This window comes from Elaeis guineensis, chromosome 16 (assembly GCF_000442705.2).
Source record: "Elaeis guineensis isolate ETL-2024a chromosome 16, EG11, whole genome shotgun sequence".
Classification (NCBI taxonomy): domain Eukaryota; kingdom Viridiplantae; phylum Streptophyta; class Magnoliopsida; order Arecales; family Arecaceae; genus Elaeis; species Elaeis guineensis.
This window is the reverse complement of record NC_026008.2, coordinates 12776894-12802956: the sequence shown is the minus strand read 5'-3', so window position 1 is coordinate 12802956 and position 26063 is coordinate 12776894. Positions and strand designations below refer to the sequence as shown.

The 26063-nt window shown below is 39.2% G+C and overlaps 1 protein-coding gene and 1 non-coding gene across 2 annotated transcripts in view; both read right to left on the bottom strand.

Moving 5' to 3' along the window:
- Nucleotides 1-8037: 8037 nt before the first annotated feature.
- Nucleotides 8038-26063, bottom strand: part of LOC140854369 (uncharacterized) — a 34489-nt gene continuing 16463 nt past the window's right edge. Inside the window, exon 4 of the mRNA XM_073250258.1 lies at nt 8038-8049. Within this exon, the coding sequence (XP_073106359.1) occupies nt 8038-8049 (12 nt within the window). The remainder of the gene's footprint in view (nt 8050-26063) is intronic.
- LOC140854401 (small nucleolar RNA R71) lies at nt 14494-14600 on the bottom strand. Its single transcript, XR_012137616.1, has one exon. It is a non-coding gene; the product is annotated as a small nucleolar RNA R71 (small nucleolar RNA).

Genomic DNA, 26063 nt, shown 5'->3' with positions numbered 1-26063 from the left:
GTGAATATCACTATTGTCCAAGTTTTTTATTAAATATTATTTCTGTAGGCCTTTTGGCCATGTACGGTTATGATTTTTTAATAAAAGGAAATATTTGCAATATCATTTTGAATGGTGTTACAATATTTGTTGGACAATTAAATAATAGAATTTACTTACTATCACAGCCTGTTAATGTGGTTCAAAAATTCGGTAAACGCTCTAGAATAGATAATGTGTCAGAAGTCTACCTTTGGCACTGTAGGCTAGGTCATATCAATAAGAACAGGATAAACAGGTTGGCTCAAGAAGGAATTCTTGAAGTTAGTGATTGTGAATCACTTCCAACCTGTGAGTCCTGTCTTCTTGGAAAGATGACCAAGTCTCCTTTTACTGGAAAAGATGAGCGAGCCAGTGAACTCTTAGGTCTGGTACATTCTGATGTATGTGGACCCATGAGCTCAAGTGCAAGAGGTGGATTTTTCTACTTCATAACCTTCACAGATGACCTATCTAGGTATGGGTATGTCTATTTAATGAAGCATAAGTCGGAATCATTTGAAATGTTCAAACTATTTCGAAATGAGGTAGAAAAATAAACTGGAAAGTGTATTAAAACTCTTCGATCTGATCGAGGAGGTGAATACCTTTTCAATGAGTTTCTGACGTATCTAGGAGAGAATGGGATTCTCTCTCAGTGGACTCCTCCTGAAACACCACAACATAATGGTGTGTCTGAAAGGAGGAATCGGACCCTGTTAGACATGGTTCGATCCATGATGGGGTTTGCTGGTCTGCCGATCTCCCTCTGGGGATATGTGCTCGAATCGGCTTGTTACCTTCTAAATAGAGTTTCGAGTAAGTCTGTAGCCAAAACGCCATATGAGATATGGATAAGACGTAAGCCAGTACTCTCGCACCTTAGGGTTTGGGGGTGTCCAGCTTATGTTAAACGTTTAATTACAGACAAGCTTGGACCTAGGTCTGACAAGTGTAATTTTATAGGGTACCCAAAAGAGACCAAAGGGTATTATTTCTACCTTGCTGATGAGCAAAAGGTGTTTGTCAGCCTTAAGGCAATCTTTTTAGAAAAGGAGTTCCTTAGTGAAGGAACTGTTGCCTCTAAAGTCGAACTTGACGAAGTTCGACAGGTGGAAAAACCGACACATATTACTGAACCTGAACCGGATTTGATTAGATCAGATCCGGAGCCCATTGATTATGCACCCTTAAGGCGGTCTGGTAGAGTACCACATCAATCGGACAGATACTATGGTTTCTTGGTCCGGGATGGTGATCCTGTCGAACTTGATGAAAATGATGAGGATCCGATCACCTACATGGATGCAATACAGAGATCTGACTCTGAGAAATGGCTAGAGGCCATAAAATCCAAAATGGAGTCCATGAAGGTCAACGATGTGTGGACATTGGTTGACCCACCCGAAGGAGTAAAACCCATAGGGTGTAAGTGGGTCTTCAAAAGGAAGAGGGGCGCAGACGAAAAGGTGGAGACCTATAAAGCCCATCTGGTTGCCAAGGGATATCGTCAACGTTATGGTATAGACTATGATGAGACGTTTTCTCCTGTGGCAATGCTCAAATCCATTCGGATTATGCTTGCGATAGCTACCCATCTGGACTATGAAATCTGGCAGATGGATGTGAAGACAGCTTTCCTAAACGGAGAGCTGGACGAAGAGGTGTATATGATACAACCTGAAGGGTTCACATCCACAGATGAGTCTAAGGTGTGCAAGCTACAGAAGTCCATTTATGGACTTAAGCAGGCATCTCGGAGTTGGAACATACGTTTTGATAGGACGATCAAAACGTATGGCTTCGTTAAGAACGGAGAAGAGCCCTGCATTTATAAGTGGGCTAATGGTCCAGTAGTAGTATTTCTTGTATTGTATGTAGATGATATTCTCTTAATCGGGAATGATGTCCCTGCATTACAGGGAATAAAGATTTGGCTATCGTCACAGTTCTCCATGAAGGATCTGGGAGAAGCTTCCTACATCCTAGGGATGAGGATCTATAGGGATAGATCCAAAAAGTTGCTTGGCTTATCCCAGTCCACGTACATTGATACTATGCTGAAAAGGTTCAGCATGGAAAATTCCAAGAAAGGCTATCTACCGATAGGCCATGGAATTTCTCTCTCGAAGAGGGATTGTCCGACAACACCTCAAGAGAGAGAGCGTATGGGTAGGATTCCATATGCTTCGGCAGTGGGATCTATCATGTATGCCATGACATGTACACGACCAGATGTGGCATACTCACTAGGGGTAGTGAGTAGATACCAATCTGATCCAGGAGAGAATCACTGGAAGGTTGTTAAAACCATCCTGAAGTATTTAAGAAATACTAAGGACCAGTGGCTTATATATGGTGAATCGGACTTGAGACTTATAGGGTTTACAGACTCTAGTTTCCAGTCTAATCGCGATGATAGTAAGAGTGTGTCAGGATTTATTTTTACCCTTAATGGTGGGGCTGTCTGCTGGAAGAGTTCCAAGCAGCACACTGTGGCTGATTCAGTATGCGAGGCGGAGTATATTGCTGCATCAGATGCTACCAAAGAAGCGATGTGGCTGAGGAAATTCATCACTGAGCTCGGAGTAGCACCCTCCCTTGTTGGTCCAGTTCTGCTCTACTGCGACAGCTCTGGAGCCATTGCTCAGGTGAAGGAACCAAAGGCACACCAGCAGACGAAGCATATTCTGCACCGCTACCATCTCATCTGGGAGATCGTGGATCGAGGTGACGTCGACCTTCAGAAGATCGACGGGAAGGAGAACCTGGCCAACCCATTCACTAAAGCCATTGTGGTGAAGGAGTTCAACGACTACAAGTCGAAGATGGGTATTAGATACTGCACCGATAGGCTTTAGGCCAAGTGGGAGATTGTTGGGAATAGTATCCCAAAGCTAATCGTCAGCCTGTTGACGGTTGTGCTTCTTTTTGTATTAGTACATGAATTATAAATAAATAAAAGTTATTTTGGTATTTTTTCATCACAAATGTTTCATCTTCTAATGAACTCCTGTGTTGTAGTGAAGTCCTTAGGACTATTTAGACTCGACAAAGGAGGATTTATCGCTTAGTCCTTAAATATGTTCGCGACCAAATGATACGTTATTACCAAGGATGACAACGTTTATCGAGCATAGGTCGTTGTGTGCCATATGGGTTGGTTGTCCTCATAACCAAAGAGTGTGGAGACACTGGTATGGTATACAGGTGAGATATAATGGTACATCTGCACTGAACGTGACCAACTCCGGAGCTATTTCTGCTGTCAAGATTTGCTCCGATGGGATATGGGTATAAATATCCCTCCGACCTGAGACCGTCACGGTGACTTGCAAGCAACTCACTGCACTTAGGCACTGGACTACCTGAATTTCTAATTCAGTGACGGAAGGTTGCTGGGTGTAGTCAAGTACTTGACTTGTCGGTGCATGTGTCAAGATGGGATTGACCACTCCAGTTTAGGAGCTGTGTACAGTCATATTTCAATTTAGCAAAACCTTGGCCAGGGTAGTCCTAGTGAGGAGTCACAGGACTAATTGAGTTGAGCACGATTCGGATGATATCATCAGGGTTGACAGTTTAACCCTGAGTCGTCCTAAACACAGGGGTCAAAAGGGATGAATTATATGGTAACCATATTCACGTAGGTTTTGAATGTTGCGATTGTGATTATTCGACCTATCCAGTCATCGGGTACCATTGCTAGATGGTCACTTCGATTAGTACAGGAATTGATTCCTGTGCTACCAGTTTAGGTTCGAACCTGCGGGATCACACACATTAGAGGTTCCTTTCTGATCTGATGGCTGATTATGAGTCTTATCTATCTGGGACTCTATGATTGAGAATTAGGATTCTCTAATCATTAGTTCCACATATTTTGGGTACCGGGGTCAGAATTTTGAATTTCAAATTTTGAATTTGAAATTTGAACTCTTTGATTAGGGTTTCATATCGATGGTCTCTGATGCCTGATTGCCCATCGAATTTGGACTCAATATTTATGAGAGATTTAATTAGTGATTTAATCACTAATTAACTCAATTTGATTGAGTAATTATTTTTGGATCAAGTCCAATTTAATTAGATTCAGTTTGAATTGACCCGATTAGGTTAAATGTTGACCTAATCGCTAAGGTGGTTTAGTCCCTGATTTGATCAGAGGTTAGGTTTAGTTAATTCCTGATTTGATTAGGATTTTATTGAGCCTAATTAAGCCTAATTATGTTGAGTTTAATCTGGTCTAATTGTGCTTGACCTATTTTAAACTAGGTTGGCTCAATTTGAATCAAACCACCTTGTTTTAAATTCCCTGTGACACCCAACTTCCTTGCACCCATTTGAATTCATGAGAAGAAACTTCTCATGAAATTTTTCTCATGCAAAACCCTTCCCCACGCCCTCATTTACGCGCCATATGGATGGATAAAATAATTAGTTAGCCATTCAAATTCAAAGCATGTTTGAATTTGAATGGATAACTTATCACTTTCCCTTTCATCCTTATCCATTTTGTGTGCCACATTACTTACACGAGAAAAGGTTTCTCATGAAACATTTTCCACGCACAAAGAGCCACGCCCCTTCTCTTCTCATGCCCAAAAGGATAGGGATAAGTTGGTTTTCGTTTGAATTCAAATGTGTAACCTCTTGTCTTTATCCTCTCACGCAGATAAGACACGTTCGATGTTGTTTTAAAAAGAGGAGAAAGGTGGGACGTGCGTAGAAATTTTAGGAGAGAAACTTTGGGGCGTGAGGAAGGTTTCTGCTCAAGGTGAAGGTCCAAAACCTTCCGAGAGAAAAAGAAAGAAAAGAGAGAAAATTGGGCGCAGGGTTTTTGGTGGTACCCTAGGGTTTCTACCTAGGGTTCGGGAAGTGAGATTGGTGTGCCACGAGTGTTGTGAGTCCACCAAATTTCAAGGAGAGATCCATCAGCCTCTCAAGCAATTGTGCAGATGATCCAGAGTGTCCGAGAAGTCAGTACACATCGATCGAAGGAGTTCGATCAACATCTACCATCAAAAGGGTGAAATCACGAACTAGCATTCGTGAGGAGCTGATCAGACGGGAGCTTCGTGTGGATGATCCGCAGAGGTCAGATATTTGTGTGGCTGCGACATGACGATCAGAGCCCCCCGACGGTGATCAGATTGTGGTGATCGACTACCCGCAAAAGGTGATGTGTTCTGAACACAGTACTGTAAAATATTTACTGATTCAAATTTGAATTTCAAATTTAAATGCATGCTGTTGTATCATATTTAGATCCTAGTGTAGGATTAATTAGTATTAATTAATGAGATTAATTAATAATTCTACTGTAAAATAGTAATTTTGAAAAAGTTTTAAAATTATCATTTTGCCCCTGCACTAAATTTTCGCTTCACTAAAGCCATCTGGTTCGGGAGTCACTGGTTGAAAATTTGCTACATAAGTTAAACAGAAAGCTTAAGGGGTTAAGACATTCAATAGTGGTACAATATTAAAAAAAAGAGAAAAAAAAATCAATAAATGAAGGATGAAAGTAACAATATACTTGTCCATATGAAAGTTAATGATTTGAAGATAAAGGTAGGGATAATTTAGAAAAATTCAGAAAATATTTAGTATTCTCAGTTTAACTCTCATATTGATTAGTATTAATACTCCAATGACATACCTCATTTATGCTTTACTAGACATCAGTGACTCTTTTTGAAAATTATTTGGTGAAATTCAAAACTTTAAGTTAAATGGTACTTAATTCTAAATTCTTTCTTTACTTGAGGATGAGTAAAGTTTAAGTTGGGGGGGGGGTGTGATAATTGACATATTTTTATATTTATTTTAGATATTTTTGATAATTTATGGTGCTAACATCTTTCAAAAAACCTAATTTCATGAATAAATTAGATTTTCTTATAAAAATAAAAAAATTTAAAAAAAAATAAAATTAGAATATATTTATAAAAAATAGATGTTGATCTAATTGAGCAATTTAAGCACCAAAATAATAAAAAAAATTTGAAAAATTTAATACATATTTTTTTTAAATTTTTTAGATAAAAATTAGAGCAAAAATTGAGTGAAAGTATCCTTAAAAATAATTTTTATTACCTTCAGTGCATGGTGGATCAACTGCTCGATCCATAATGTCAGGGCGCGATCCACAGAACAGTTTCACAGTCCACAGGTGTGACTCACAGTGGGTTGAGATAATTTTGCATGATCCAACGATCCACAATCATCCCAACTCAAATCCAACGGCTGTTGTTCATTGCTGGTTGATAAGAGGAAGCTTTTGCATGATCCGACGGTCGAAACTTAATCCATCACGCAATCAGACGGTCAGCATCATTTCCGACTTTGATAAGGAGTTAAACTGCACAATCCGATGGCCCAAAATAAATTCGAGCCCAGATCGAACGACTGTGGTTGAATCCAACATTGACAAGGATTAAAACTGTGATTTTTGGACAGATCTGAGCAGTCCAAAGCTGATCCGATAGTCAAAAAAATTCCTATAGATAAAATATATTTTCTAAGGGTTTTAGGACTCCTTTTCCTACCAAAAAAAGATAAAAAATTTATCTATAAATAGGAGGTCCAGAAATAAGTCTTGAGAGTAGAAAAATTGAGTGGAAAGTTAGAAAAAAATAGAGAAAAAAAATTAGAGCTTTAGGGACCCAAAGAGAAGAAGGAGAAAAGTCGGTTCACTCTGCGGAGTGCAACAAAAGAAGGAGAGATCATCAACCATCCTTTCGATGAGGCTGAGTTGATCCACTTCATATATTTGTTACAGTTTTATTTTTATTTTATTATTTTTTTAAAATTTTTTGCACTTGAATTTCAATTTCAATTAATGCAAAATTTATTTTTTTGCACTTTAAATTGTTGTCTTTTATTTTTTTGTAATTAGACGCTAGGATCCAATTAGTAGATCTTAGTATCAATTTATTTTATGCTTTTTAAATTTTTATTATTTATTTTTATTACAAGTAAATGCTAGAATCTAGTTAATAGATCTTAGTATCAGATTTATTTTTTATACTTTTAATTTTTATTTTTTGACTTAAATTATTTTCTTTAAAATTTTATTTTTTTGTAAAAATCAAAGATTTTAAATCAAAATCCTGCCTTCTTTGTGGATTCGACCTGACTCGTTATTTTTTATATATTTTTAGTTTTTATTAAAGTCAGAATTAGATTGATAATCATGGTGTCCTAACAACAACATCGCAATCGTATCAAAGGTATACTCCAAACTTATGACTTATACTACAAACGTAGGTAATAAAGACTGTAGAGAGGACTACCTTTGGCATCTAAGTTGGGTATCCATCTCAGACTTAAAGTTTCAGATCCACTTATATTAAGTCTCCTAAGATAGATATTTTTTCTTGACTGCTTACTAGAATCATACTGTTAAGTCTCCTAAAATAAGTGTCTTTTCTTGATCTCTTTTTACTAACTCTTTTCACCCTTAGAATTGTTATCACGAAATGGTAGCAAAGATCACTAACATCTTTTAGGTATTGAGTCCTTTACCAATTCCTTCCTTTTTAGGTGTTCTTTTATATTTAAGTCTTTTATGTATTTTTCCATACTAACAAGAGTCTAACATCCTGTAGAATCTAACATATAAGTGTTTTCTTTTTCTTATACATTCTTTATTCTTCCATTCTTTTTGGACTAACTTTATAGAATTTTATTCTTTTATACCTAAACTGCTAAGGTAGCTAGGTATCTAACCCCTTAATAATGGATAAATATAACCCATTAAATCTCATAAAAGATAGATATTTAGGTCAACCTGAAAGAAACTCCAATAACTCAAGCTCCTACAATAAACCTTTAACCACTTTCATTAATAAAGATAAATGTAATTGCCCAAATAAGAAAATAGAAATATACTGGAAACAAGGCATTGACAGAATAGTAAAATATCTTTGCCTGTGTCTACAAAAAAAAATCTAATCCAGGAGAAGAATCCTCTTGAAGAAATTCACTCTTCAAAAGAATATAATCCTGAAAACACTACTCAAACACCTAAAAACATTAAAACTTTAAAACCATTAGAATACGAAATTCAAGAAGAAGATAACAAAGACATCTATATGATAACAAAAGAACAACATCCAGATCCTTCCTCTAGTCCTTACAAGATGAATTTAAATTCAAAGGAAATACAACCTCTTCACTTTGAATCAGATGATGGTAGTGAAAGTTGGGATTACTTTCCCCAAGATGGCCCAATCCTAGACCCTAAAGCAAACTCTCAAATTAACACTAAGTTCATTATAGATGAAAACCTGCTTAGGCAAGATTTTTACTCTGACTATAATAAAATAAAAAGACAACAATTCTTCAATTTCTATAGTAGAACTCCAATAGAAAAAATTTTACTTCGCTACTATACCTTTATGAACTTAATCAAAAGTCATATTCGATTCTTTGATTGGTTTGAAAGGTATTGTTGGGTACAAAATACCCCCCGATCGAAGTTTGTAAAAGACCGACCCTTTCGGACTTTTCCGACAATGAGCTTCTCCATCCATCTATCGTGCCGCTCCAAAGGCTCTCTAGGCCTCACTGTCAGCCGACCTTCTACAATGACCAACTATTCTCTGAACTCCTTTCGAAATTTGTCAATATCTGAGCTTCTTCGACAACGAGGTTTCTACAGAAATCAGACTGCATCCGAGTTTCTACAGCGGTCGACCTCCTTCAAGATTCTAACCGGGCTCTTGTGAGAGCCAAATTTCTACTACGGGCGGTCTACTCCGAACTTCTACTACAGGCGATCTACTCCGAACTTCTACTACGAGCAGTTTACTCCGAACTTCTACTATGAGCAGTCTACTCTGAACTCCTACGGCGGGCGGTCTACTCCGAACTCCTACAGCGGGCGATCTACTCTGGATATCTACTATAAGCAAATTTCATTCGAGCCTCTGTTGTAAATAAATTTCTTCCGAACTTCCATTACAGGTAGACTTCAGTCGAGCTTCTTCATAGCCGGATCCCAGATGGCTTCTACCATGGGGCGGGATCCACCGGCCAAGTCGTTACTCCGAGCTCCCATGACAACCGATCTTCGACCGAGCTCCAACAATAAGTGGCCTCCTTTCGGCCTCCCATAAGAACCGGACTCCGTCCGAGCCTCCACAGTGGATGGATTTCAGACGAGCTTTCGCAACGGATGGACTTCGACAGTTGGATTCTTACAATGACCAATCACCTCCGACGTCTGTCGAACCTCCCCAGTGCCATCCGAAGTCCATCGCCGATCGACCCCCCGTCAGATCCTTCATGAAATCGAACTTCTCCGATGGATCATCTTCGAACGAGCTTCCACATCAGGAGAATCCCAGACGGACTTCTCTAGCAATCAGATTCCTATCGGGCTTCACCAACGGAAAGTCTCCATCCGAGCTTCTACAGCAAATGACTCCCACCTGTAGTATCAGCGCCTAAGGTATCCGACAACAGTAGACTCGTTAGCAGCCTCAGAGACATCCGAGCTTCTCCCAGATCGACGGGATAGAGAGCCATCCCACTCCATCAGATGTTCCAACCAAGCTCCAGCCGACAGATCCGAACTCTCTGGTAAGTCATGACAATGGCCACTACCCTGCTCCACTCTCTGCAATGGATTCTGTGTGGCTCCACTACTCTCTGGCAAGTCACGATAACGGACACCACTCTACTCTCTGTAACAAACTCCATGTGGCTCTGAACGACCCCTGATGCCACTACTCTCCATAACAAACTCTGGATGGCTCTGAATAGCCCACTACCAGGCGGTTACAGATGTCGCTGTCAATTAGTTACGCACTCCGTCTATAAAAAGAGACCCCCAGATACGTTCTTCTCTAAGCTCAAAAATTCTATCTCAAAACTCTGCTAAATTTCTCACTCGAGCACTCCATTTCTGTTGAAGCAAAGTCCTGACTTGAGCATCGGAGGGTCTTATCGGAGCACCCCCAACTCTGGTTTAGACTTTCCTTACAGGTCCCGATGGCGGCCGCGATCATCTCGACTCCAGCAACTCCGGCTTCAGCAGAATTCTATACCAACAGAATTGATGCTAGAGGAAGGAGCCTGTGTCTTCACAGTACCCTTGTTCTTAAAGAAATGTTCAATGGGACTGTCTCCGGTCATCTTCTCCAACATCCTCTTCTTCTTTCCCTGCTAGATCTCCACCTGATGCCTCCCTGAATGGCATCCACCAGGTGATCCATGGCCTCTGCAGTCAGATCTCAGCGATCTCCACAAGACCTAGCCTCGTCTCCAGCTTCTCAGGCTCCTCCTCCTCTGGTAATGGCGGTCGACAGATTCGTCTGATGTCGGCCTGAAGGTAGAAAGGATCGATCGAGAGCTCTGCCACAGTAGGAGCCGTCAAGGAGGGAAGAACAGCCTGGAGATTGGCCTCCAATCGGGATCGTAAACACCATCTTTGGAGGATCCCGGAGGGGAGCGGCCAGTGGATCGGTCGGGCCGCCCAAGTGGCAAAAAATTGAAAGATCTATAACCTTTACTGAAGAAGACGCCCAGGGGATCTAGTTTCCCCATAATGATGCGGTTGTAGTTTCTTTAAATATCGCTGATTATGATGTACGCCATATTCTTGTTGACAGTGGAAGCTCGACCGATATTCTATTTTACGATGCATTCTCAAAAATATCCATCCCTGATGGTCGGTTAGGGCCGATTAGCTCCCCATTGGTAGAGTTTACTGACGATGCTGTGCCAGTGGAGGGAGTAATAACTTTGACTGTAGTTGTAGGTCAGTATCCAAAGCAATCCAAAGCACCGGTGGATTTCCTGGTGGTGAGGGTGCTGTCTGCCTACAACGTAATTCTCGACCGACCCAACCTCAACGCCCTCTGAGCTGTAGTATCGACCTACCATCTGAAATTGAAATTTTCTACCAGCCAGGGGGTCGGAGAAGTTAGGGGAGATCAAACCCTGGTAAGGCATTGCTATAATATAGCCCTGCAAAGAAGTGGTCAGCTTGACCCCTGTCTAGTTGATGGATTGGACACCCATGATGACCTGACTGAAGAACGAGGTGGGCCAATGGAAGATCTTGTCTCAATTCCTTTGAATGATGGGAACGAAGAGCATATGGTGAAGATCGGCTCCAGCTTGAGGAAAGAGGTGCGGACACAACTTAGTAATTTCCTATAAAAGAATGTGGATGTTTTTGCTTGGGTTTCGATGGATATGCCAGGGATCGATGCCAAGGTCATGGAACACCGTCTGGCTGTTGATCCCAAACACCGATGATTTATGTCACAAATTGACATAAAAAGTATCAATTAATATCTAAATTATCTAACTTTATTAGGAAATTGATACTTATTATTATATTTTGCAGAAGAAGAGGTCATCAATAGAAAGAACAAGGAAAGAGAATTCCAACGGTGCAAATTTTATGCAAAACGGAGTTAAATTAACCCAGGAATTGAAGAATGAAGAAAGAAGACTAAATTGGGTCAAACCCGAGTCAAACAGGTCAAAATTGGTCAAAAATCAACTGATTTGATGATCTGGTTAGCCGCCTGGTCCGCAGCAACAGGCGCCAGACCATGGACCCATCGGCGCACCATAAACCAGCCAATCAGCGAGTCTCGGCTCACCGCAATGCATCGCGAGCCCGATCCACGCGCGCGGTCCAGGGCTCATGAGGAGAGAGAAGAAGGTCCGAAGGGCAACCTGGTAACTTCACATCACTCGATGGTCCGATCTTCTCTGATCAAGATCCAACGCTCCACATTTTTGTGCCATCAGACGGCCACCATCACAGTCAGTCAAGATCTAACCGTAATCAAGGCAATTGCAAGAATCAATAAACACTAGGACAACATGGGATCCTTCTACAGCGCGATCCAATGGACGAAATCTTCCAGCACCTTGATTGGACGGTCCGAGATGCATCCGACCTGATCCCATCTCTGCAGCGCGATCCAACGACAGCGCTTCACCCAGATCGTGATCCGACGGCCCAGAATCGCTTCCGGCTTGATTTATTAGATGAATTGGGTCCTTTAGATGAAGATCGGACGGCTGAAACAATTTCTAGAGTTTCTTGATGGATTTAAGTGCTTTTTGAGCGAGATTTGAGCCCCTAAACCCCCCTAACAACCCTCTAAAATCTCTTAGTCTCACGTCTAAAGTTTTGAAAATCTTATAACCCCCAAATGCCTATAAAAAGCCCCCAAAGGCCCTTGTTTTAAGGGATTCTGGCCTTCCGATCAAGCTTGTAACCCTAGATAGTAGGGTTTTTAGCTTTCTTCTCAAGTCTCGAGCTTTGAGATTTTTGTAATAATTTTTTTTTATATAAAATCTTATTTTTATATAATTTTATCTCTTTACATTATGCAATTTATTTTTCTTGCAATTAGGATAGTTTAATTTATGCAATTTAATTTTATGCAATTAGGTTGGTTTAAATTATGCAGTTTAAATTTATGCAATTAGGATAGTTTAATTTATGAAATTAGGGTAGTTTATTTTTCTGCATTTAAATTTTGCAAGTAGATTTAGATCATGTCTAGCTAAGCATCCCTTCTAGGGTTTGCGATGAAGCTAGATCATGAGTAGGGGTTTTACATAGGGTTCTTTTTTTTTCTTAGTGTTTCCTTTTCTTCCTCTTTTGCCAAGAATTTTTGATGAACTACAGTTGGGTCAGAGTCCCTTCATAGTTCATGCTTGATTCAGTGCATAGGAGGAGAAAATCCTAAGGGATCCTAGTTACTACTCCCCTATAAAGAATCTTGATGGGTTATCGTTGAGCCTTAGTCCCTTCATAATCTATGCTTGGGAAAGACAAGAGGAGTAGCCGTTAGGATCAATAAGAAAAATTCTAGGTAGAATTCCCTAATCTGGATCTAGTGAATTCAAAAACCCTAGATCCTTAGTCTTATTGTCTTTAGCAAACAACTTTTGATTTTCGATTTTCGTTAAAGCTCGCTTGAGCATAGATTTGAAAATCATTTTTAAACCAAGTCTCTGTGGGATCGACCCGTACTCGCTGGTCGTGCTACTCTGCACACTGTGTGCTTGCGATTTTATTTATAAATTTTAAGATTTGCACATCAAGTTTTTGGCACCGTTGTCGGGGATTTGGCGTTTTAAATTATTTTCAAATATTTATTCTTCATGCTTTATAACTCTCTTTCTTTTTTCTTTAGGTTTCTAGATTTAGTTGGTGATTGCTGAAAAACTTAGGTACGCTTCTAATTTCTCTTTTATTATTTTTAGTTAATTATTTTTTCTTTTAGACCTAATCATTTGAATTTACTTAATCAAAAAAAAATAATAAAATAAAACAAAACAAAAGACATTTCATAATCATGAAGTAAAATATCAAAATAAAAAAAAAATTCTAAATTAAAATCTTTTACATTCTTGGTCATCTTGTTTATTTGCATTTGCATTTTCATAATTAATCTAAGGGCATCAACCCATTAACAAGATAAGGTGGGGATTTCATTACCCTTCCTTAGCCCAAAAACCATCTCCATCATATTGTATTACCTAGACCTTTAATCTTAAAATTAATTAGACGTCAACCTTAAAGAATTCGAGCTCAATAGGACAAGGAACCCTAAGAGTTCTACCAAGTTTGAGTTGGTTGATTAGTTGGTGTCTAGGCAAGTCCCTGAGGGTGGTTTGTTAAATTGGTTCAGTTGCTGGCCTGGCCAACTCGTTTGGTGTCTAGAAAGGCAACGATGAGTAAACCTCCCACCTCTTATACTTACCTGGCTAACTAGTTGATCAATCTCCACTTGGAAGGCTTGAAGGGTCATCTTGGAACAGTTAGGAGCTGTCTAGATTTAGGTTAACCCTAGGATAGATTGAGTTTAATTTATTGTTTCACTTGTTTGAAAAAATAAAAAAAAATTTATTAAAATTTAAATTAATTTGGTTACTTTTCTTTAGATTTAGGACTCCTTAGGATCTTTTCTTTAGAACTTTTTCTCTTTTCTTTCTTTTTCTTATACATAAAAATTTTATAAAAAAAAAAATTGTATAAACATCGAGAACCGTACACCTCATGTGTGGAGAAGAGTGTCGGGCCGTCTAGTTAGAATTGAGTCAATTCCTGTTGTTCCAATGGCTGAACCAATCCAACCCATGACCCTTAAGGATTTGTGTTATCCAGTTGGCTCCATCCAACCATCTTGTATTAGGTTGCCACAACCCACAGCTAACAATTTTGAAATCAAACCTCAAATCATAAATATGCTTCCAAAATTCACAGGATTAGAGGATGCTTATATATTTATTAGAGAATTTGAGGAGGTATGTGCAACCATGAAACTGCAATTAACAAAGGATGAGGTCAAACTTAGATTAATCAACTTTGCCCTTAAGGATAATGCTAAGAAGTGGCTTTATAGTCTGCCAAACCATTCTATCACTACTTGGGAGGGCTTTGTGAGAATATTTTTAAAAAAGTATTTCCCCCATCATAAAACAGCTAGAATTAGGAATGAAATAAATCAATTTTACCAACTAGCTGGTGAATCATTTTGGAAGTACTTTGATCGTTTCAAGAATCTTTTGACCCAATGCCCACACCATGGAATAGAAACTTGGAGACTATGCCAGATCATCTATGAGGGGTTAGATTCAAACTCAAGAACCATGCTAGAGTCCATGTGCCAAGGCCAATTTATGGACAAAGAAACTACTGAAGCTTGGCAATTCTTAGAAGACCTAGCCGAGAAAAATTTACAGTGAGAAACAACTAGGGAACCTGATAAAGCTACACCTTCAAGAGGAGGAATGCATCAAATTCAACCAACCCTAGCATCAGAGGCCAAGATTGCAACCTTAACACATAGATTGGAAGCCTTAGAATTACAGAGACCAGCCAATGTAAATCAAATATCTGCACCCATGTGTAAAGGGTGCAATACACCAGACCATGTCTTAGAAGAATGTTCCTACTCGAATGAGTGTGCACAGGTGAATGCCACCTATCAAGGACCATTGAACAATCCTTATGCACCCACATATAACCCAGGTTGGAGGAATCACCCGAATTTCTCATGGTCCCAGAATCCTAATGTAGGCAATCCAAATTTCAATCAGCAAAATCTAAGGTCCATCCCAGTGATGAACAACCCGCCAGGCTTCCATGATAATGACAAGAAAATTACCTCTTTAGAGAAAAGCCTAGAAGCCATGATGAAGACACATACCAGCTTTATGCAAACCACGGGTCAACTCATAAATAATAACACCCAAGCTATAGCCCGTCTGGAAATGCAAGTAAGTCAGCTGGCTTCGACCATTAGTGAACGAGAACATGGTAGATTACCTAGCCAACCTGAGCCAAATCCTAGGAACCAAAATGGTCCACGACCCCAACAAGGAAACCAAGTTAATGGTGTAAATGCCATTCATACCTTAAGATCGGGAAAACAAATAGACAATAAGGTAGTTGCACTTGATGATATAGAGGACTCATCTGCTGAGTCACCTTCTAAAACTACTACCTTTCAATCTCAAGCACCAGAAATTGAAAATTCACCTGGTCCAGTACTTAAAAGTCCTAGAGCTCCTTTTCCAAATAAACTGAAATCCAATAAATCTGAACATTTAGACAAAATTTTAGAGGTATTTAAACAAGTCCAAGTTAATATTCCTCTTTTAGATATAATCCATCAGGTTCCAACTTATGCCAAATTTTTAAAAGATCTTTGCACTAGGAAAAGGACCACTAATGTACCAAAAAAAGCATTTTTGGCTGCAAGTGTCAGTTCATACCTATCTAGCCATGTGCCAATTAAATATAAGGACCCTGGAGCTCCAACATTTCTTGTGTTATTGGAGAAACCAATATAAAAAAGGTCTTGCTAGATCTAGGAGCTAGTGTGAATATCCTTCCATATTCGGTGTATGAGCAACTAGGATTAGAAAAACTTCAACCTACTGGGATCACATTACAGTTAGCCGATAGATCTCTCAAGATCCCTAAGGGAATGGTCGAGGATGTTCTGATAAAGGTTGAAAATTTCATTTTCCCTGTAGATTTTATTGTTTTAGAGACTGAGCCAGTTGCGAATCCTAAAGGACATATACCTGTCATTTTAGGAAGACCATTCTTAGCTACGGCCAATGCTGAAATCAATTGTCGAAATGGTCTAATGAAGTTATCCTTTGGGAATATGACCATTGAGCTTAATGTTTTTAACTTAGAACAGGAATCCTCTTCTCATGCTGATGTCAATGTAGTCCAAGATGGTATTTATGAATCCATTGACATTAGTGATGATGAAGTCGACCTAGAGTCTAACCCCTGGTTAATCCATGAGTCTGAGGATGTCAATGAAATACTTAAAGAAAATCAGATTAATCAGAAATCGATACTTCCTACTGAACCAATTATTGAGATGGTGAAATCATCACCTAAACCATCGATAGAGGAAGCACCCATTTTAGAACTGAAACCCCTCCCAGAACATCTCAAGTATGCATATCTAGGACCCAAAGAAACTTTGCCTGTAATTATTGCATCAGACCTAGATCCCAAGCAAGAGGAGGAGTTAGTGTCAGTTCTAAAAGCAAATCAAGAAGCAATAGGTTGGACCATAGCAAATATCAAAGGAATAAGCCCTTCTATAGTTCAACATAGAATATACTTAGAGGAAGAGGCTAAACCAACAAGAGAAGCCCAAAGAAGGCTTAATCTAGCTATGAAGGATGTAGTTAAAAAGGAGATTCTGAAACTCCTAGATAGTGAAATAATTTATCCTATTTCTGATAGCTCTTGGGTAAGCCCAGTTCAAGTAGTACCCAAGAAATCTAGGGTAACAGTGGTCCAAAATGATGCAAACGAACTTATCCCAACTAGGACCCAAACGGGATGGAGAGTCTGTATAGACTATAGAAAGTTGAATGCTGCGACAAGGAAAGATCACTTTCCTTTGCCATTTATTGATCAAATGTTGGAAAGACTAGCCAGACAAGAGTTTTACTGTTTTCTTGATGGATACTCCGGTTACAACCAGATCCCCATAGCCGCTGAAGATCAAGAAAAGACTACATTCATCTGTCCATTTGGTACTTTTGCCTATAGACGAATGCCCTTTGGACTATGTAATGCACCAGCAACCTTCCAGAGATACATGATTAGCATGTTTTCAGATATGATAGAACGATTTCTAAAAATTTTTATGGATAACTTTTCTGTTTTTGGCCTAACCTTCTCCGAGTATCTGAATCACCTACAATTAGTTCTAGAACGATGTAAGGAGAAGCACTTAGTTCTCAACTGGGAAAAATGTCAGTTTATAGTCAAACAGGGAATAGTTCTTGGCCATGTCATTTCTAAAAAGGAGATTGAAGTAGACAAGGCCAAAATAGATCTAATTGCAAGTCTTCCACCACCTAAATCTGTGAAAGAAATACGTTCATTTTTAGGTCATGCTGGATTCTATAGAAGGTTTATTGCCAACTTTAGTAAAGTAGCACGTCCACTGACTAATCTTTTGGCAAAGGATACCAAATTTGAATTTACTCATAAGTGCTTAAAATCTTTTGAATTTTTAAAAAAAGTACTTGTATCAGCTCCAATCATTCATCCTCCTGTCTGGTCTGAACCATTTGAATTAATGTGTGATGCGTCCCACCATGTTGTGGGCGCAATCTTAGGTCAACAGATAAATAAGCTGCCTAGAGTGATATATTATGCAAGTAAAACCTTAAATGATGCGCAGCTTAACTACACCACAACTGAGAAAAAGTTTCTTGCCGTTGTCTTTGCTTTAGAGAAATTTAGATCTTATTTGGTTGGGACCCACACCATTGTTTACACCGATCACTCAGCCATTAGACATCTCCTAGCAAAGAAGGATGCCAAGGCACGCTTAATCAGATGGATTTTGCTCCTTCAAGAATTTGACCTAGAAATTAGGGACAAGAAAGGCACTGAGAACGTTGTAGCAGATCATTTGTCCCAAATTCCAGTCGCACCATCTAGTGAACCACCCATCAATGAATCTTTCCCAGATGAGCAACTCATGTCTGTGTCTACTGAACCTTGGTTTGCTGATATTGTAAATTATTTAGCCATAGGTAAGATACCTTCTCATTGGACTAAGCAGGATAAATATAAATTCTTTGCCCAAGTGAAGTATTTCATTTGGGATGATCTTATCTTTTTAAACAATGTCCTGATCAAATTATTAGGTGTATCCCAGATAATGAAGTCATGAATATTTTATCTTTTTGTCATGATCAAGCATGTGGGGGTCACTCGCGTCTAAGAAAATTGCTGCTAAGGTTCTCCAATGTGGTTTTTATTGGCCCAATTTGTTTAAGGATGCTCATGAATATTATAAAAGTTGTGCTCAATGTCAGAAAATGGGTCGAATCATCAAGCGACACATGATGCCACTCAACCCAATCTTGGTAGTTGAAGTTTTTGATGTTTGGGGGATCGATTTCATGGGACCATTTCCAAATTTCTTTGGAAATGAATATATTCTAGTAGCAGTTGATTATATTTCAAAATGGGTAGAAGCAATTGCATGTAGAACACCCGATAGCAAAATGGTCATTAAGTTTCTTAAAGAAAATATTCTCTCCCGTTTCAGTATTCCTAGGGCAATCATTAGTGATCGGGGAACCCATTTTTGTAACCGACCTTTTGCAACATTGATGAAAAAGTATAATGTCACCCACAAATTGGCCACACCATATCATCCTCAAACTAGTGGGCAAGTTGAAGTGTCAAACTGATAAATCAAACAGATCCTGGAAAAAACTGTTAGTGCCAATAGAAAGGATTGGTCTTTGAAATTAATTGATGCACTTTGGGCATATCGAACCGCTTTCAAGACCAATCTAGGAATGTCTCCTTATAGGATTGTGTTTGGTAAACCATGTCACTTGCCTATTGAGATAGAATACAAAGTCATGTGGGCTATCAAACAACTAAATATAAATTTGAACGACGCTGGAAACCATAGGAAGCTTCAGTTGAATGAATTAGAAGAACTTAGAAATGAAGCCTATGAAAATGCAAGGATATACAAGGAACGAACCAAAGCATTTCATGATCAATCAATTATGAGAAAAACTTTCAATATCGGATAAAAGGTGCTCTTATATAACTCTAGATTACATCTGTTTTCAGGAAAGCTTAGGTCTAGATGGACAGGATCATTTTTAGTAAAGGAAGTCTTTTCACACGGAGCTGTTGAGATAGAAAACCCAAGTAATGGTGTTATCTTTAAAGTTAATGGTCAACGTTTAAAACCATTCTTGGAATTATCTGTCGAGACTGTTGAAGATGCCATGGTTCTTTATGAACCAACTTATTCTGATTAAATTGCTTCGAGGTTTGGTCTGGCTGAAGACATAAAACATAGCGCTTCTGGGAGGCAACCCAGCTTATTTAATTTCTAATGTTTTTTTTATTTTCAGTTTGCTTAGGACAAATAAATTAGATAAACTCCATTGGGGATAATGTCGGTCAAGTTGGGGGGAGAGCTTGAACAAAATCAGGTGTTATCATTTCCTTTTCCTTCCACTATGAGTTATTTCTTGCATTTAATATATTAAAAAAAATTTTGAAATAAATTAATCTAAAAAAGAAATAAGAGTAAGTTAGAAAGTATTTGCTAATAAATGTAGTGAGTCACGGAGAAGATTAGCTGGTTAGACTCTTGGTGGCCTAGGTCATTTAAAGACTATTAGCACTTCCAATTGCACATGCACACTAACAAGGTAAAGTAGGTGTTAATTGTAAGGTCAATTAAGGATTTGAGTATTATTTAAATTAGATAATTTTCTCTACACCCCAATTGAAAAAATTTGAATTTAAGGAAAGAGCTACCTGCCTGAAATAAAATGCAAAACACAGAGTAAATGTGGATTGCCCTAAGCCTAGTAACCTGGTCTCTTCACCTAAGTCAAGTGTTGAGATTCGCATCAAACGGTGATGGGAAGGCCAGGATGCTCAGCAAAAAAAAAAAAAAAAAAAAAAAAGTGTGAAAGCTACCTTAGTTCTTTGTTTAATCTGGGGTGTATAGAAAATTAATCGAACTAAGTTATGAAAAATGATACAATTGGCCTGTACAAGTTAATACTAAAATACTAAGTTAGTTATCACTCACACAAGTGCTATAAAACTTTAAGTGTACTCTAAAAAAGCTCTTAAGTAGACTGACTACCGATTCTAATTCGAAGCTCATTACTTAGTAATACTAGAAAACTTCTTGAATTTCGATCTTAAATTAATTTGCAAAGGAAGGATCTTTTTGGAATATGATCTTATTTTGGTACATTGCTAAGGGACTAGCAATGATTAAGTTGGGGGGTATGATTTATGTCACAAATTGACATAAAAAGTATCAATTAATATCTAAATTATCTAACTTTATTAGGAAATTGATACTTGTTATTATATTATGCAGAAGAAGAGATCATGAATAGAAAGAACAAGGAAAGAGGATTCTAACAGCATAAATTTTATGCAAAACGGAGTTAAATTGACCTAGGAATTGAAGAATGAAGAAAGAAGACTCAATTGGGTCAAACCCGAGTCAAATCAGGTCAAAATTGGTCAAAAATCAACTGATTTGGTGATCTGGTTAGCCGCCTGGTCCACAGCAACAAGCGCTTGGACCATGGACCCATCGACGCACCATAAACCAGCCAATCAGCGAGTCTTGGCTCACCGCAACGCATCGCGAGCCCGATCCACGCGTGCGGTCCAGGGCTCATGAGCTGAGAGAAGAAGGTCCGAAGGGCAACCTGATAACTTCACATCACTCGATGGTCCGATCTTCTCTGATCAAGATCCAACGCTCTACATTTTTGCGCCATCGGACGGCCACCATCGCAGCCGATCAAGATCCAACCGTAATCAAGGCAATTGCAAGAATCAATAAACACTAGGACAACACGGGATCCTTCTGCAGTGCGATCCAACGGACGAAATCTTCCAACGCCTTGATCGGACGGTCCGCGATGCATCCGACCTGATCCCATCTCTGCAGCGCGATCCAATGGCAGCGCTTCACCCAGATCGTGATCCGACGGCCCAGAATCGCTTCCAACTTGATTTATTAGATGAATTGGGTCCTTTAGATGAAGATCGGACGGCTGAAATAATTTTTAGGGTTTTTTGATGGATTTAAGTGCTTTTTGAGCGAGATTTGAGCCCCTAAACCCCCCTAACAGCCCTCTAAAACCTCTTAGTCCCACATCTAAAGTTTTGAAAACCTTATAACCCCCAAATGCCTATAAAAAGCCCCCAAAGGCCTTTGTTTTAAGGGATTCTGGCCTTCCGATCAAGCTTGCAACCCTAGATAGTGGGGTTTTTAGCTTTCTTCTCAAGCCTCGAGCTTTGAGATTTTTGTAATAATTTTTTTTTATATAAAATTTTATTTTTATGCAATTTTATCTCTTTACATTATGTAATTTATTTTTCTTGCAATTAGGATAGTTTAATTTATGCAATTTAATTTTATGCAATTAGGTTAGTTTAAATTATGCAGTTTAAATTTATGCAATTAGGATAGTTTAATTTATGAAATTAGGGTAGTTTATTTTTCTGTATTTAAATTTTGCAAGTAGATTTAGATCATGTCTAGCTAAGCATCCCTTCTAGGGTTTGCGATGAAGCTAGATCATGAGTAGGGGTTTTACATAGGGTTCTTTCTTTTTATTAGGATTTCTTTTTCTTCCTCTTTTGCCAAGAATTTTTGATGAACTACAGTTGGGTCAGAGTCCCTTCATAGTTCATGCTTGATTCAGTGCATAGGAGGAGAAAACCCTAAGGGATCCTAGTTACTACTCCCCTGTAAAGAATCTTGATGGGTTATCGTTGGGCCTTAGTCCCTTCATAATCTATGCTTGGGAAAGACAAGAGGAGTAGTCGTTAGGATCAATAAGAAAAATTCTAGGTAGAATTCCCTAATCTAGATCTAATGGATTCAAAAACCCTAGATCCTTAGTCTTATTGTCTTTAGCAAATAACTTTCGATTTTCGATTTTCGTTAAAGCTCGCTTGAGCATAGATTTGAAAATCATTTTTAAACCAAGTCTCTGTGGGATCGACCCGTACTTGCTGGTCGTGCTACTCTGCACACTGTGTGCTTGCGATTTTATTTACAAATTTTAAGATTTGCACATCAATCGGCCAACGAAGGAAAAAGTTTGAAGTCATGCACCAGAAAGACAGATGGCAATAGCTGAGGAAGTTGATAAACTCCTGAAAGCCGGGTTCATCGGAGAGGTCAATTATCCGAGCTGGGTTTCCAAAGTGATCCTGGTTAAGAAGATGAATGGTAAATGGAGGATGTGCATAGACTTCAAAAAGTTGAATAAAGCCTGCCCGAAGGACAGTTACCCTCTGCCCAGAATCGACCAATTGGTGGATGCGACCTCAAGCCACGAGCTTCTCACCTTCATGGATGCGTTCTCCAGCTACAATCAAATTCGGATGGCGCCAGAGGATGAAGAAAAAACTGCTTTTATTACTAACCGTGGCCTTTATTGTTACAGGGTCATGCCTTTTGGCCTCAAAAATGCAGGGGCGACATATCAGCGGCTGGTGAACAAGATTTTCAAAGAGCAGATCGGCCGCAACATGGAGGTCTACGTGGATGACATGCTCATAAAAAGTAAATCCTCGATGAACCACGTCGCTGACCTTGAGGAGACCTTTAGCGCCCTCCAAAAATACAAGATGAAGCTGAACCGGGCCAAGTGCGCCTTTGGAGTAACCTCAGGAAAATTCCTGGGCTTTATGGTACCGGGGCGTGGGATCGAAGCAAATCCAAAAAAGATTCGCACCATCCAGAAAATGACCGTCCCGAGGTCAATAAAGAAAGTTCAACGCCTTACTGGGAGAGTGGCGGCCCTAAATCGCTTTATCTCAAGATCGACCGAGGATGCCTGCCTTTCTTTCAGACTCTTAAGCAGCCGAAGAACTTCTGTTGGACCCTAGGATGTCAGCAAGCATTCGAGGAGTTAAAGAACTACCTCGGCTCATCTCCACTATTGGCAAAGCCCAAGCCTAGAGAGAAGTTGTTCCTGTACCTGATGGTCTCCCCTGTGGCCCTTGTAGCAGTCTGATTAAGGAAGAAGCAAAAATTCAATGGTCGATCTATTACATAAGTCGAGTATTGAGAGACGCCGAAACCAGGTATACTAAGTTAAAAAAACTAACTTACGCCTTATTGATTGTAGCTCGGAGGCTCCGACCTTACTTTCAGGGACACACCATAATACTGCTCACCGACCAGCTGATTAAGACAGTTTTGCATCGAGTGGATGCTTCTGGGAGGATGGCGAAGTGGGCAGTCGAGCTCATGGAGTTCGACATCGACTATCGACCTCGACCAGCAATAAAAGCCCAGATACTAGCAGACTTTGTGGTGGAATGCACTATCCCAGAGGAGGGCGAGCTTGGACGAGATGGAGCCGATGACTCGGGGCTCCGGTCGAGCTCTCCTGAAAAAAAAGCTGATCTCCCTGATGGTTTTTGGGCCCTCTACATGGACGGTTCCTCCAACATGTTAGGCGCGGGCGCGGGCCTGATCTTGGTCAATCCTGACGGAATTATCGCGGAGTATGTACTGCACTTTGAGTTCCCTACGATAAATAACAGAGCAGAATATGAAGCTCTGATTGCAGGACTAAAGGTCACCAAAGTATTGGAAGTTGATCGGCTCCAAGCCTACAGTGACTCTCAATTAGTAGTGGGACAGGTCAACGAAAATTATGAAGCTTAGGAGGACAGTATGGCCAAGTATCTCAAAAAAGTAAAGGAGATCATCCCTACCTTCGGTAGCTTCGACATTAAGGAGATCCCAAGAGCAGAAAACATCAGGGCCGACCTTCTCTCCAAGCTGGCTACACTAGCTCTGGCTGAACTACCTAAGGAAGTCTTCTTCGAAGTTCTGAGATGCCCAAGCATGGAAGAATCACAGCCTGTGATGGAGATTGGCCATGAACCCAGTTGGATCGACCCACTGGTTGCATACCTCAAGGACGAGGTCCTTCCTCCTGATGCAAAAGAAGCTCGTAAGCTTAAGAACCAAGCCTCCCGATATATCCTTTACGAAGGCAAGCTATACAAGAGGTCGTTCTCCTTGCCCCTCCTGAAATATCTCCAACCTTCTGAAGCCGACTTCACCTTGAGAGAGGTACATGAGTGTTGCCCAGCTATGCAACCCAAGAGGGGGGGGGTGAATTGGGTTTCTAAAAATTTTAAGCCCAACTGATTACTTATGAAGAATAAAATAAAGACTTTAAATCAATATTAATTACCTAAAGCAGTATTGCAAGAATATAATGAAGAAATAAGATAAAGCGATAAAGCACACTACAAACACAAGAATTTATAGTGGTTCGGTGCTAACCCTGCACCTACATCCACTCCCCAAGATCCTACTTGGGAATTTCAATCCACTATCCTTTGTATTCAACCCGAATACAAAACGTCGAAAACTCCGACACTAGCTATCTCAAGCTAGATCACTTGTTTTTCGGGTACAAGTAAACCCAAAATACTCCGATTTCAGGTTCGGATCAACCTTTCCTTGTTTTGGAAATCCTCCAAAAATAAGAACAAAAACTCACAAAGAGTAAGAAAATTTTGAGCACAGATTAATACAATAACAGCTCCTTAAATGAGCGAATATAACAATAAAAGCTTTACTCAAATGAAGAACCCCTTTTTCGGATTTTCTCAAAGTGGATGAATGCTTGAATGCTTGAGAAGAGGTTGATTGTTGATTGAAGATCTCTTGAAAGCTTTGAACGATCTCTAGATCAAGGTTGAAACAATAGGCGTGAAGAATTCTTTCCTTGAAAGATCTTGCTTTTCTCTTTCACAATCTCTCTGGTATATTGTGGATCCTCTCTCTTTTTCTTTTTGGATTTTTCGTTGATCTCAGGCTTTTTCTTGCAAATTTCGGATCCTTTCTTCTGTTCTTCTCTCTTTTTGATTTCACGTTTGATCCGCTATTTAATCTGCAATTTCTTTCACCATTTAAAGCATTTTGTAGCATTAGAAGCAAGAGAAAATAATTTAGGTAGATAAAGAGCCGTTAGAGGATTTTTAGGAAGCATAAATGGCAATTAAAATAGACAAAAAAATAGCCGTTGCTGATATTTTTCGTCGCAGGGGTCGACTCATGAGTCGACTCATGCTTCAGGGGTCGACTCATGAGTCGACCTCTGTTGCAAAAATCAGAGAATGCGTTTCTGGAAATTCTTGGCTCAAATTAGCAGGGGTCGACTCATGAGTCGACTCATGCCTTATGGGTCAACTCATGAGTCGACTCACAGGTCGTGCCAAGCCAGAAAACTAGCGTGCCAAGGAGAATTTTTGCGTGCCAATCAGCTCACAGTGCCATGAGTTGACTCATGAGTCGACTCATGCACTTCAAACCTTCATAACTTCAAAAATATAAGTCCAAACACAATGAAATTTTCACCAATAGATTTCAAATCATTTGTTCTACCAAATGGTACTATCAAATCAGGATTTTAGTGAAATTACGATTTTGCCCTTGAAGAGCATAAGGACTTTTTCATTTTAAAATTATTTGTATCCCTTCAATCTGCTTTGTAATCATCAAAATCAATCTAGGAGCAACAATCTCCCCCTTTTTGATGATGACAAAACATTTGAACAAAAATATTTATGTTAATGCATTAATTTCAAAAGAATCCATTATAGGTGTATATGCTTGAAAAGAGTATGATTCTTTTGGCATGTAATATAAATGCAAAAATAGTTTGTCCATTTTCTTAAAGATTTGAAAAGGGTATTAGATCATTTTGAGTTCAAGATATATCAGAGCAAGACAAGAGAAATAAATTTTGCAATGTATCAGAGCAAGAAAAATAATTTTTTTTTTTTTTTACAATGTTATCAGAAAAGATTTTACAATGTATCAGAGCAAAAAAAATTTATAATATATCAGAGAAAATTTCACACTGTATTAGAGCAAATGTCAGAAAAAATTTTACACTGTATCAGAGCAAATGTTATAATATATCAGAGAAACTTTCTCACT